General features: G+C 43.2%; 1 protein-coding gene across 2 annotated transcripts in view; it reads left to right on the top strand.

Moving 5' to 3' along the window:
* The window catches only part of TFB1M (transcription factor B1, mitochondrial), a 37039-nt gene that overhangs the window by 2393 nt on the left and 21179 nt on the right, over window positions 1-13467 (top strand). For both annotated transcript variants that reach the window (XM_029052299.2, XM_029052300.2), the window contains 3 exons: window positions 2069-2220; window positions 6081-6189; window positions 9452-9603. In XM_029052299.2, coding sequence (XP_028908132.1) covers window positions 2069-2220; window positions 6081-6189; window positions 9452-9603 — 413 coding nt within the window. The remainder of the gene's footprint in view (window positions 1-2068; window positions 2221-6080; window positions 6190-9451; window positions 9604-13467) is intronic.

Here is a 13467-nt window from a genome sequence, read left to right as displayed (position 1 = left end):
GGCACCAGACAATAATAATAATATGTGCAATCTATGTCCAACCTGGGGCTTACAGTCTTAATCCCCATTTTTCAGATGAAATAACTGAGGCACAGAGAAGTGAATTGACTTGCCCAAGGTCACATAGACAAGCGGAGGAGTTGGTATTAGAAGCTAAGTCCCCTGACTCATGGCCCATGCTCTTTCCACTAGGCCCTGCTAGCTTCTCTATTTGTTAAATGGTTGTTGGTGTTCCCGTGATTATTGTATACCAACCATTGAACAGGTCACCGGAGTAGATACAAGATAATCAGGTTGTACACAGTCCCCGACCCACATGGGGCTCACGGTTTAAGGGGGAGGAAGAACAGGTATTTCATGCCTGTATTTAACTGATTAGGAAACTGAGACATAGAGAAGTTAAATGCTTTGTCCTAGGGTACCTAGCAAGTAGAAAGGAAGTGTGGCCTAGTGGGTAGAGCTTGGGCTTGGGAGTCAGAAACCTGGGTTCTAATCCTGCTCCACCATTTATCTTTTGAATGGCCTTGGGTAAGTCCCACAGTTCCCTCATCTATAAACTGGGGATTTGAGACTGTGAGCCCCAGGTGGGACAGGGACTGTGTCCATCCTAATTATCTCATATTAGTACCAGTATCGGTATTAGTACCATTTATCAGCGCATAGTACAGTGCCCGGCACGTAGTAAGCACTTAATAAATGCCATAATATTATTAGCTTAATTGGAGGGTAATATATCTCCTTCCCACCAGTCTGTGTTCAGTAATAAGCACTGTGGCATTGAAGTGCATACCACTGCAAGGATTTGTACTGTGCTGGAGTAGATACAGGATAATCAGATCAGACACAGTTCTTGTGCCTCGTGGGACTCGCTGTCTAAGGAGATGGAAAAACATTCTATCTCCATTTTCTAAGATGAGGAAAATGAGGCATAGAGCAGTGACTTGCCCAAGGTAACAGAGCAGGCAAGTATTGGAGCCAGGACTAGAACCCAGGTCTCCTGACTCCCGTGTTCTTTACACTAGGCTACACTGCTTCTCATCTATACTTCTTAATAAACCTGCATACTACTGTGGAAGGAACAATGGCTGGTGCCCTAAGGATCACAGGGTAAATGGGTCCATCTGGCCTATAACTGCTGTCCTCCTAATCAAGCAGTGTATTTACTGAGCGCATACTAATTTCAGAGCTAATGGGGGGTGAGCCTCCCCTCTCCAGCTTGTTGTAGCAGCAGGGAAACTTTTGGGTGGTGGAGAAATTGGAAGTCAAAGCTGCCAACCCCCTTTTCTTTCATGGGATCCCAGGAACTTTGAACATTTCAAGCAGGGAAAGAGGAGAAATACCCATTCAGGGTTCCTGGATGCCCCAGGCTTGCCATTGAGCATCTAGTGGCAGGGTTGATGTGCTCAATCAGTCATTTGATCAATCAATGGTATTTTTTGAGCACTTCCTGTGTACCAAGGGCTTGGGAGAATGCAATTCAACAATTAGTAAAAGTTCCCTGACTACAGTTAGCTGTGGTATTTATTCACTCATTCAGTCATATCTATTGAGCATTTACTCTGTCTAGAGCACTGTACTCAGCACTTGGGACAGTACAATATAACAATAAACAGACACATTCCCTGCCCACAACAGCTTATAGTCTAGTATTTATTGAGCCCTTACTAAGAGCAAAGCACTCTACTAAGCTCATGGGAAAATACAGTCAGCCCTATTCAGGAATTGATTTTCTGATTTTCTAAATTATTGCTTTGTGGCTCATCTTTTTGAAGAATTCTTCACAGCTTGTCCCGTGTGTGTTTGTAGGTGAAGGAAATGCCACAGTGATTATGTTTTAATAATTTACAATCCCTCTTTGTATTTTTTAAAACTGATAAAATGAAGGAAACTTGAACACTCACTCGGTTCATTTGAAGAGTCTTGAAAGGATAGCAGATGCAAAAATTCATTGACTTGGGGAAGAATTAATGGGCAATTCACAGTTAAAATCTCTTGTGAGAAAGCACTAAGATAGTCTTAAGGTTTTCATCAGGAACAAGCAATTCACACTGTACTTTCTCATCATCAGATAAGATCGTGCGGAAGGCTGGCAACCTGAAAAATGCCTATGTTTATGAAGTGGGACCCGGTCCGGGAGGAATTACAAGGTCCATTCTCAATTCTGAAGTTGCTGAACTCTTGGTGGTTGAAAAGGACACTCGCTTTATTCCTGGATTGCAGGTAGATAATAAGAATGATGGTATTTGTTAAGCGCTTACTATGTGCCAAGCACTGTTCTACTAGTGAGAGAATGAGTTACGGTTAGAAGAGGACCGTGGAAGGAAGAGTTAGTCGTCTGCAGGGAGTAGGGGTCAGCAGGGAAAGCTGTGCAAGAGAGGGAGAAATGATGGAGAGCCTTGAAGCTGAGAAGCAGCTTGGCCAAGTGGTTAGAGCACGGATCTGGGAGGAGTCAGAAGGACCTGGGTTTTAATCCCGGCTCTACTGCTTCTCTACTGTGTGACGTTGGGCAAGTCACTTCACTTCTCTGTACCCCAGTTAGATGGGGATTGATTCCAGCCCCATGTGGGATATGGACTCTGTCCAACCTCATTAGCTAGTATCTATCCGAGCACTTAGTAAGGTGCCTGGCACATAGTAAGTGCTTAATAAATACCTTTTTTTAAAAAAAAAAAGCCAGTTAAGAGGAGTTTTTCCTTAAAGTGGAGGGAAACAGAAACCCATCTCCATTTTACAGAAGAGGTAACTGAGGTACAGAGACGTTAACTGAATTGTCCAAGGTCACAGAGCAGACAAGTGGTGAAGCTGGGATTAGAACTCCGGTCCTTCTTTTCTATTAAACATGGAATATATTTTCCATGGTGGATGCTGCATCTTTAATAAAATGGTACTGGCTTCTGTTTTAAGAACTGTTACCTGATTAATGGTGGAAGTGGGAGTGCCATATCTTTCTGCATCAAACAAAAATTCCTTCCTGTTGACTTCAAGGATCACTCTCTCCAGGATTCACTCTCTTGCAAATTGGTTCCCTTTTTTCTTTATGGCATTTGTTTAGTGTTTACTATGTGCTAGGCACTCTACTGAGCACAAGTTAATCAGGTTAGACACAGTCCATGTCCCCCATGGGGCTCACCATTTTAATCCCCTTTTTCCAGATGAGGTAGCTGAAGCACAGAGAAGTACATGACTTGTCCAAGTTCACACAGCAGACAAGTGGTGGAACCAGGATTAGAACCCAGGTCCCCTGACTCGCAGGCCTGTGCCCTTTCCACTAGGCCATGCTGCTTCTCCCTTCACCCCACTACTCCCCAATATGAACTCTTTACCCCTCCTTACGTCACTTCTTAGCAGAAAACCAGGTTCTTGTGTTGGCCACTCACAAGTGTCTACTTTTAGATTGTAAACCTCCCAGGGGACAGGCACCATATTTAATTTCCTCATGTGTTTTATTTCTCAGCACTTGGTACAGTGTTCCTCCTGCAGTAAGCATGTAATAAATACTATTTTACTATGACTTCTGTCTCCCGGTCTGGAACTCCCTTCATCTCAGATCTGCTAGACCATAACTCTCCCCATCTTTGAAATCAGTCAGTCTCATTTATGGAGCGTGCACTGTACTAAGCACTCGGGGGACAATACAAAAGAGTTGGTAGACACATTCCCTGCCCACTGCCAGCTCACAGTCTAAAAGGGGAGACAGGCATTAGAGTAAATAAATGAATTATGTATATGTACATAAGGAGTGTGGGACTGAGAGGGTTGCGGGGGGAGGAGGAATAAAGGGAGCAAATCAGGGTGAAACGGAGGGCAGTGGGAGAAAAGGAAATCTGTCCTTAGGGAAGGCCTCTTGGAGGAGATGTGCCTTCAATAAGGCTTCGAAGAAGGGGAGAGTGATCGAGTGTCAAATATGAAGAGGAAGGTCATATCAGGTTAGAGGCGGAAAGTGTACGAGAGGTTGGAGGTGAGATAGACAAGATCAAGATACAAGTTCTTCTATAAACCCATCTACTCCAAATGATCACCACTAATCGTCCCGAACTCCAGCCGTACCAACCGATAGCTGCTGATTGTATTTATTTATTTATATCCATCTTCAGTACTCCTGTTTTGTGTTTATTTTGATCGAACATTCAGTTTATTGTGGTTTCACAATTTGTCAATAGTCTCACATCTGTCACGTCTATGAGAATTCAAGTTTCTTGTGGCCAGGTAACATCTTATATGAGTCTGTTGTATTTTTCCAAGTCGTTTGTGGAGTGCACCCCGCTCCCACCAGGACTACTTCTGTTTTATGTCAGATGAGCTCAACAATTAGTCTCTTGGATTTTGGGGCATATTTACATTTGGTAAATTTTAAAATCACAGTATGACACAGTATCGGAAGAAACAGTTGTGTGTATATCACTCAATCAGTCAGTGCTGTGTATTGAGCACTTAATGTACGCAGAGCTGTTCTAAGCGCCTGGGAGAGCACAGTACCCCAGAGTCGATAGATACGTTCCCTGCCCACAAGGAGTTACAGTTTTTCCTTGTGCTGAAGCAGCTTGATCCATTTATTGTTGCAGTCGCTTTCTCTAAACTATCTCCAGGAGGGTCTGTTCATTCTTCATTCCTTCCTAAAATGCAGAGCCCAGAGCCACAGAGAGTATTCCAGCTGGGTGGAGTCATCATTTCATAGATTGGCAAAACTTGTCTGGTTTCATTTTACATTCCTTTCCTGACAAAACACAGCAATTTGGTCTGTATTTGGCTACTGCACATTGTTCCAGGGTTTTAACAGAGCAGTCAGTCCTGTCTGGGATTTCTTTCTCGAGTCACGATTGAAAGCTTAGTGTCCCTTGTCGTCTAGTTGGAATTTAGACGCCGATCTTCCACTGCCTTACCCCCAACCTAAGTATGCTCCCATTAACATTAACGTTGAGCTGCCATGGTTCAGTTCCTTCAGCTGAAAGAGGCTTTTCTGTAGTTTTTCCCAATCTTCACAGCATTCGCCATCCCAACGAGCTACATATCACTTGCAGACCTGGAGATTTCACCACACATTCCACCTTCCAGATGGTTTATGAAAATCTGAAGCAAAACCAGTTCTAGCTCCGATTCCCAAGAGTTCATATTTACATTTTCCCATCCTGAACTTGGTCATATAAGTCTCTCCTTTGTTATTTTTGTCCTGTGGTCACTCAGAATTTTTTTCAAAGCTTTTTGGAAACCTAAATATAATATGTCACTTGGTTTCCCTTTATCTTCATGTATAGTGATCATTTCAGAGTGTCTTTTCCCCATTTTACAGATGGGGTAATTGAGTCAAAGAAAGGTTAAGTGACTTGCCGAAGATCACACAACAGGCTAGTGGTAGAGCAGAGACTAGAACCCGTATAGCTTTGACTCACAGTCCCGTGGTCTTTCCACTAGACCCCACTGTCTTCCTGCTTGTATTCTTTGTAAAAAAAAGTTGTAACTTCTGACTCTCCCTCAATCAATCATATTTATGGAGCACTTACCTTGTGCAGGGCACTGTACTAAGATGCTTAGGATAATACAATACAGCAGAGTTCGTAAACCCATTTCTTGCCCACAGTGAGCTTCTTATAGTTGTAACTCCTTGCAGACAGGGAACATGTGTTTTGTCTCTCTTGTATACTGCTCCTCGGCAGCCCTGTGGATAATGTGTTTATACTTTGGAATTAATATTCTCTTCTGAAGAATCTTTGGCTAAAGCATCTTTGGACTTAATCAGGGCGAAGTGTGTAACCCTATAGGCAGAGACAGGGTAGTAAGTGGAGAGACTTGGGTGAGGAAGGGGAAGATGAACCAACTTGAACCTCTTGGTAGCTGAAAAAATGTTTCCTTTTTTTCTTGATGGCGTGTCCAATTCCTTGTCTCAGCATGTCAAATATGACCCCAACAGGATCACTTGTTTCAGTTTAGAGATGAGAAACCTAAGACATGTAGAGAGAAATATGATCCTCTGCAAATCAGTCTTTTGCTCTTTTGTTATTTCATTGTTTGTCACCGTTGGAGGCCAGGAGTGCAAAGTTCAAGCAGCAGGGACTAAATGAACTGTTTAATTTCTCTGAAAATAGATGCTGTCTGAAGCAGCTCCTGGAAAATTGAGAATTGTTCATGGAGACGTATTGACATTTAATGTGGAAAAGGCGTTTCCAAGATCTCTCCGAAGAGAGTGGGATGCTGGTAAGTGTCCACTCCATGTGTGGTTGTGATTTTTTGAGCGTTTACTGGGGTTAGTGATTTGTATGAATGGAAAAAAGAGAGAACTGAAGGGCCTGATCTCTCCCAAATTCCCACCTCCACAAAGTCTTCATCTGAAACTTATCCAGCAGCATGAGTTAGGTCCATTGTTAATTGATAGAAGTAACAGAGCCTAATGGGTAGGCCACGGGCCTGGGAGTCAAAGGACCTGGGTTATAATCCCAACTCCACCCTTTGTCTTCTAGGTGACCTTGAGCAAGTCACTTCACTTCCCTGGGCCTAAGTTACTTCGTCTGTAAAATAGAGATTAAGACTGTAATCCCCAGGTGGGACAGTGACTGTGTCCAACCTGATTAGCTTGCATCTGCCTCAGTGCTCAGTACATTAAAAAAAGAGAGAGATTGGACAGCCCTCTCAGAGCTAGAACACAGTTTCACTTGTCAGAACAGCTGTAAGCATACTGAGTCCTTCTTGATTTTTCAGAAGAGGTCAGAGCTAACAAGCCCTTTCGTTTTATAGTTCAGTTGAGAAAACAAATTCAGTGTCTGTGCATCCTTTCTGAGACATGTTGCCAAACTCTTTGGGCTGTGGACAGTATTTCAAATGTGATCAGGTACTTTATCAGGGAAGCTATTTTTTTTAATGATATTTGTTAAGCGCTTACTATGTGCCAGACACTTTACGAAGCACTGGAGTAGATACCAGCTAGTCAGGTTTGACATGGTCCACGTTCCAAATGGGGCTCACAGTCCCCATTTAACAGATGAGGGAACTGAGCCACAGAGAAGTTAAGTGCCTAAGGTCATACAGCAGGTAAGTGGCGGAGTTGAAAATAGACTCCAGTCCTCTGACTGCCAGCTCCGTGCTTTATCCAAGGCACCATGCTGCTTTTCAATACGTTGCCAAGCAATGTATATCTTCTCCAATGAAGCTCAGTGTCAGAGTGGTACTGGTCTTGTTACCAGTAAATTCATTATGGGCAGAGAATGTCTGCTAATTCCATTGCATTGTGCTCTCCCAAGTGCTTAGGCTCTGCAGAGAGTAAGTGCTCAATAAATACCATTGATTAATTGATTATTCTCAGAGTGGTGTTTCTTTGTTCAGTTCACCTTGGTAGAGCTTCAGAGAGGATACTTTTTAAGAAATTTTAGGATTATGTGTTTTGTTACTTTAAGCTCGGTTTTTATCAGTTTTTTTCCTTCAGCGTTATAACCAGTCAAACCCCCACCTTCTTACTGTTTCCCCACTCCGCTATACTTTGTTGTGGCACCTGACCTGATTGATCAGTGATATATATTGAACACTTACTGTGTGCAGAACCCTGTAGTAAGCACTTGGGAGAATACAATACAGTAGAGTGGAAGGACACATTCCCTGCCCATAATGAGGTTACATTCCCTGCTCACAATGAGATCTAGACTGTATCAGTTTTATTGTTTCATTGTATCCTCCCAAGTACTTAGTACTGTGCTCTGCCCACAGTAAGTGCTCCAAAAATACAACTGATTGATGAGGAGGAAACAGGCATGAAAATAAATTATGAGTATGTACATAAGTGCTGTGGGGCAAATATAAGGTGCGTCAAGGGAAGAGATACAGTTGCATAGTCGATGCAGATGGGAGAGACAGTAGGGGAAATGAGGGCTTAGTCAGGGAAGGCCTCTTGGAGGAGATGTGATTTTCATAAGGCTTTGAAGTTGGGGAGAATGGATGTCCGTTGTCTAGGTGAGGGGAGTTCCAGGCTAGAGGAAGAATATAGATAAGAGGTTGGTGGTGAGAGAGACATGATTGAAGTATAATGGTAGGTTAATGACCTGGCGGGGCTTTAGTTTCATTTAGGTCTGTCCATTTTCTGTGGCACTTATTGTTCCTTGGGTTTCCCCTCGTGGCTCCTCTTTTAGCTCAGAGAGTGTTTTCTGCCCTAAATACTCCCAGCAACTGGACAGCCATCATCAGCCTCTAGCTCCAGTTAAATATTGCACTCCCCTTCTAAGCTCTACAGTAGCTGCTGCCAAAGTCCCAACAACTTCAGCAGAGTTTTAAGTTCTGTTTGGAGCAAGCTTAAATGTTATCTTATCACAGATGTAAGTTTATCTGCTTTGTGTACACACAAACATGCACATACATACTGTTGTAGGGTGGCATTCCTCCTAATTTGGCAACAAATCATGTCCCCTAGACTGTAAACTCGTTGGTAGGAAACAAATGACTACCAACTTTTTTTATGGCATTTATGGCATTTGTAAAGTGCTTACTCTCTGTCAGGCACTGTTGTAAGCCCTGGGGTAGTAACAAGGTAATCAGGTTGGACACAGTCCATGTCCCATATGGGGCTAACACTCTTAATCTCCATTTTACAGATGAGGTAATTGAGGCACAGAGAAATGAAGTGACTTGCCCAGGTCACCCAGCAGAGAAGTAGCAGAGCCGGGATTAGATCCCAAGTCATTCTGACTCCCAGTCCGGGGTTTGTCCAGTAGGCCACTGAGTCAGTTATATTGTATTCTCCCAAGCACTGAGTACAGATGAAGGAACTGAGACAAGAAGTGAAGTGACTTGTCCAAGGTCACAGAGCAGGGATGTGGTGGAGCTTGGATTAGAACCCAGGTCCTCCAACTCCCAGGCCCATCTCTTTCCACTAGGCCAAACTACTTCTCACTCAATCTCTCTCTCTCTTTCACTCACTCTTTCTCTGTCTCTCTCTGTCTCTCTGTCTCTCTGTCTCTCTGTCTCTCTCTCTCACACACACACACACACACACACACACACACACACAGTCACACACATACCCACCCATTCTTTAGAGACTGATTTCTAGCCACTATCCTAAATAGCTTTTATTGAGCATTGGAAAATAAGCAAAAGCATCCTCTCTACCCTCAAGAAATTTACACTGTAAAGGATGTGACAAGTAGGTGTACGTGATTTACAACAAAGAACAGGTGAAGGAACAAGAAGATAATAGGGCATAGGAAGAAGATGGAAGACTAGATTAGGTGACTAAGTCCGTGAAGGCTAAATACTGAAGATAACGCTTATAGTGATGCTACTTGTGGTATGGCTGGAATATGGTAGATAAAATCTATTTATAAGGGGAGTACACTCTCCAAATCACATATTTTCATGTATTTTGGAGGTGACTCAATAATCCACAGCCTGATTTTAGCCCTAACATTCGTTTAGAACATTCTGGTTAATCTATTTTAAAATTTGTTGATTCCCCCCCCCCCCCATATTTTAACAGATCCACCAAACATACATATTATAGGCAATCTGCCTTTCAGCGTGTCAACTCCACTGATCATCAAGTGGCTTGAGAATATTTCTCGGAAAGATGGCCCTTTTATTTATGGCAGAACACAGATGACTTTGACTTTTCAAAAGGAAGTGGCAGAGGTAAGCTTCCACATGTTTTTGGTTATTGCATAGTGCAATGCGGAAATAAGTAGAGCACTATTTGGAGGTAGTTAAAACACTGATTTTTATGGAGTGAAACTTAGATTTCCCTATTCAGGTTTTTTTTTTGTAAAAGTCTAGAACATGGCAAAACGGCAGCGATGTTAGGCACAGGATGAGGAACCTCACTCTAGTTCCTCATCCTGTGCCTAATATCACTGCTGTTCTGGAGGGAATTTTTCTGGAGGGAATACATAAATAAATAAATAAATAAATAAATAAATAAATAAATAAATAAATAAATGGTGGTATTTGTTAAGCGCTTACTATGTGCAAAGCACTGTTCTAAGCGCTGGGGGATACAGGGTGATCACGTTGTCCCATATGGGGCTCACAGCCTATACGGGGCTCACAGTTTTAATCCCCATTTTACAGATGAGGTAACTGAGGCACAGAGAAGTTAAGTGACTTGCCCAAAGTCACACAGCTGGCAAGTGGTGGAGCCTGGATTAGAACCCACGACCTCTGATTCCCAAGCCCAGGCTCTTTTCACTGAGCCATGAATACCACCTCCATCCTCTACCCTTTCCTCCAGAAATCCCAGTCACATGCCAGGTGCTCTTAAGGGGAAAGTTCGGACCTAGAAGAGAGTTGGCAGGCAGTAGTCTGGAGATCAGGAGGTATTGCTTAAGGAAATTAATTCCAACAGGTAAAGTTCATCGTGCTTTTTAGCCCTGTCAAGGAATAAAATATAAAAATATCATGGGATTCTGCACCACTCTGAGTACTTCAGCATTATCTAGGCACTTGGCTCTGTATCTCTTGCATCAAAACTAGAGCGCAAAATACAAGCATAACCTGGGACATTGATGGAACGGGCTATAGCTCTCGTGAGCGGGGAGGAGGCAGCCCGGGGCTCAGATGGCCATGATGACAGGAGGAGCAGTAGCCAAGTGGATTGAAGCAGCTTGGCATAGTGGATAGAGCATGGGCCAGGGAGTCAGAAGATCATGAGTTCTAATCCCAGTCTGCTGTGAGACCTTGGATAAATCACATTAAGGGAGGGGAGGCAGAGGAGGAGCCCGCAAAAGAGACTGAGAATGAGCGGCCTTTATGATATCGCCAAGATCCACCCTTTCCTCTCCACCCAAATGGCTATCTTACTGATACAGGCTCTCATAATATCCCAGCTGGATTATTGTGTCAGCCTTCTCTCCGATCTCCCTTCCTCCTCTCTCTCTCCGCTCCAGTCTATTCTTCACTCCGCTGCCCGGCTCATCTTCCTTCAGAAACGCTCTGGGCATGTCACTCCCCTTCTTAAAAACCTCCAATGGTTGCCTATCAACCTCCGCACGAAACAAAAACTCCTCACTCTAGGCTTCAAGGCTCTCCATCACCTTGCCCCTTCCTACCTCTCCTCCCTTCTCTCTTTCTACTGCCCACCCCGCACGCTTCGCTCCTCTGCTGCCCACCTCCTCACCGTCCCTTGGTCTCGCCTATCCCGCCGTCGACCCCTGGGCCACGTCCTTCCACGGTCCTGGAACGCCCTCCCTCCTCACCTCTGCCAAACTAATTCTCTTACCCTCTTCAAAACCCTACTTAAAGCTCACCTCCTCCATGAGGCCTTCCCAGACTGAGCTCCCCTTTTCCTCTGCTCCCTCTGCTCTCCCTCTACCCCTCTTTCACCTCTCCTCAGCTAGGCCCTCTTTCCCCCCCTTTCCCTCTGCTCCTCCCCCTCTCCCTTCCCCTCCCCTCAGCACTGTACTCGTCTGCTCAACTGTATATATTTTCATTACCCTATATATTTTGTTAATGAGATGTACATCACCTTGATTCTATTTATTTGCTATTGTTTTAATGAGATGTTCATCCCCTTGGTTCTATTTATTGCTATTGTTTTTGTCTGTCTCCCCCGATTAGACTGTAAGCCTGTCAAAGGGCAGGGACTGTCTCTGTTACCTATTTGTACATTCCAAGCACTTAGTACAGTGCTCTGCACATAGTAAGCGCTCAATAAATACTACTGAATGAATGAATGAATGAATGATGGCTGTCCCATTCCGTTTTCCCATCTATGCAAGCCAGTTGCATATGCATCTTTTGCCCCACTGACCTTCACATACCGAGGGTTTCTGTACCCAATGTACTGTAACTCAAGTGAGATGCTAAATGGCATGGCCAACAAGTTCCTTTTTGTATTAAATCCAAAGTAGTGCAAGTTTGAGGGGGAGTTGACAAACACTTGGAGGCCATAAAGCAGCATGACCTAGTGTCAAGAGCATGGACTTGGGAGTCACAGGATGTTGGTTCTAATTCCGGCTCAGCCACTTGTCTGCTATGTGACCTTGGGCAAGCTGCTTAACTTCTCTGTGCCTCAGTTACCTCAGTTGTCCGATGACCTTGAATCTACCCCAGCACTTAGAACAGTGTTTGGCACATAGGAAGTGCTTAACAAATAATTATCATTACTATTATTATTATTATAAATGACTCAGTTGCTGTGGTTGATGGTGATTGTGGATGGTGGTTAGTTCTCCAGACTTCTTTTTTTTTAAAGCCCAAATATGTTATTTTCAATTAATGTGTTGGTGATAAGGCATTCAGTGAGCTTTAATCTATCATTTTTACAGTTTTGTTAGTGTGTTATGGAATTAAAAAAAATGAGTCCCTGGCAATCGGTATTTATTTTTCAACTCTAAGTGTATGTTTTTTTCTTATGGTTTAAAATGAAAGTGCATTTGGGGAAATAATTTTCAATTAATACGAAATGAAATATGTTGCATACTAAGTGTATAATCTAGAAAAAACAATTACTGAATGCACATTTCTATATATGGCACTGCATAGGGCTGCTATTAAAGGCAAGTTAGATCAAGTTCCATTAGCCCTTTGAAGTGTAAAACTGGAAGCAGAAGACATTGTTGTGAACACAGATGTTTACAGATAGTAGTGGTGATATTTTACAACAAGTAATAAGACAAAAATCCAAGTTGGAGTGAAATGGTCCCATTGGAGTTCCCATTTCCACTTCCACTGTTGATCTTCCTGCATTTGCAGCCTTCCTGTGTGGTATTGGCCCTAGACATCGTGGCTCTGAATATAATGGTAGGGGAAAAACCAGAGCCAGACAGTGGAGGTGGTTCTCTGGCCCAGTGGCTCCTGGAATTCCTATTGATGCTAGCCTTTTGATTTTCTTGCATCTGACTGCTGTTTCTCAGGTGTTTCAAGCTGTGGTTTTTATGGTGGCTTGTATTTCCTTGCTCTTAAAATTATATGGTATAGTTTACTGGCTCTAATCAATGAAGGGTATTTACTGAGCCCTTGCTGTGTACTGAGCTTTTGGGAGAGTACAGGAAAACAGAGTTGGTAGACGTTTCCTGCCCACACTAGCTTATACACAACCTTATCATCAAAAGCATCTTCTGAAAGAGGATGTTAAATTTCCCTAATTTCATTTTATCTGGTTAATGGAGAAATGGATATAATAATAATAATGATGGTATTTGTTAAGTGCTTACTATGTGCCAAGCACTGTTCTAAGAGCTGAGCACTGTTCTAAGTGCTGAGCACTGTTCTCAACTTTCTCTATAGCCTTGAGCAGGCCACCTAGTCCATTCGTGCTCTAGTTCAGGGATGGACCACAAGTCGCCCTGGGGGCTGCATGAGGCCCACCATTTTCATGGTTCTTACCCCACAGTTATGCTTCAACACAAATTTTAATTTCACTAATAATAATAATAATAATTGTGGTATTTGTTAAGTGCTTACTATGTGGCAGGTACTCTACTAAGCACAGGGGTACATACAAGCTAATCAGGTTGGACACAGTCCATGACCCACGAGGGGCTCACAGTCTTAATTCCC

The sequence above is a fragment of the Ornithorhynchus anatinus genome, chromosome 2 (assembly GCF_004115215.2).
Source record: "Ornithorhynchus anatinus isolate Pmale09 chromosome 2, mOrnAna1.pri.v4, whole genome shotgun sequence".
NCBI lineage: Eukaryota > Metazoa > Chordata > Mammalia > Monotremata > Ornithorhynchidae > Ornithorhynchus > Ornithorhynchus anatinus.
Note: the sequence above shows the minus strand (reverse complement) of the source record. Positions and strands in the feature narration are given on the sequence as shown.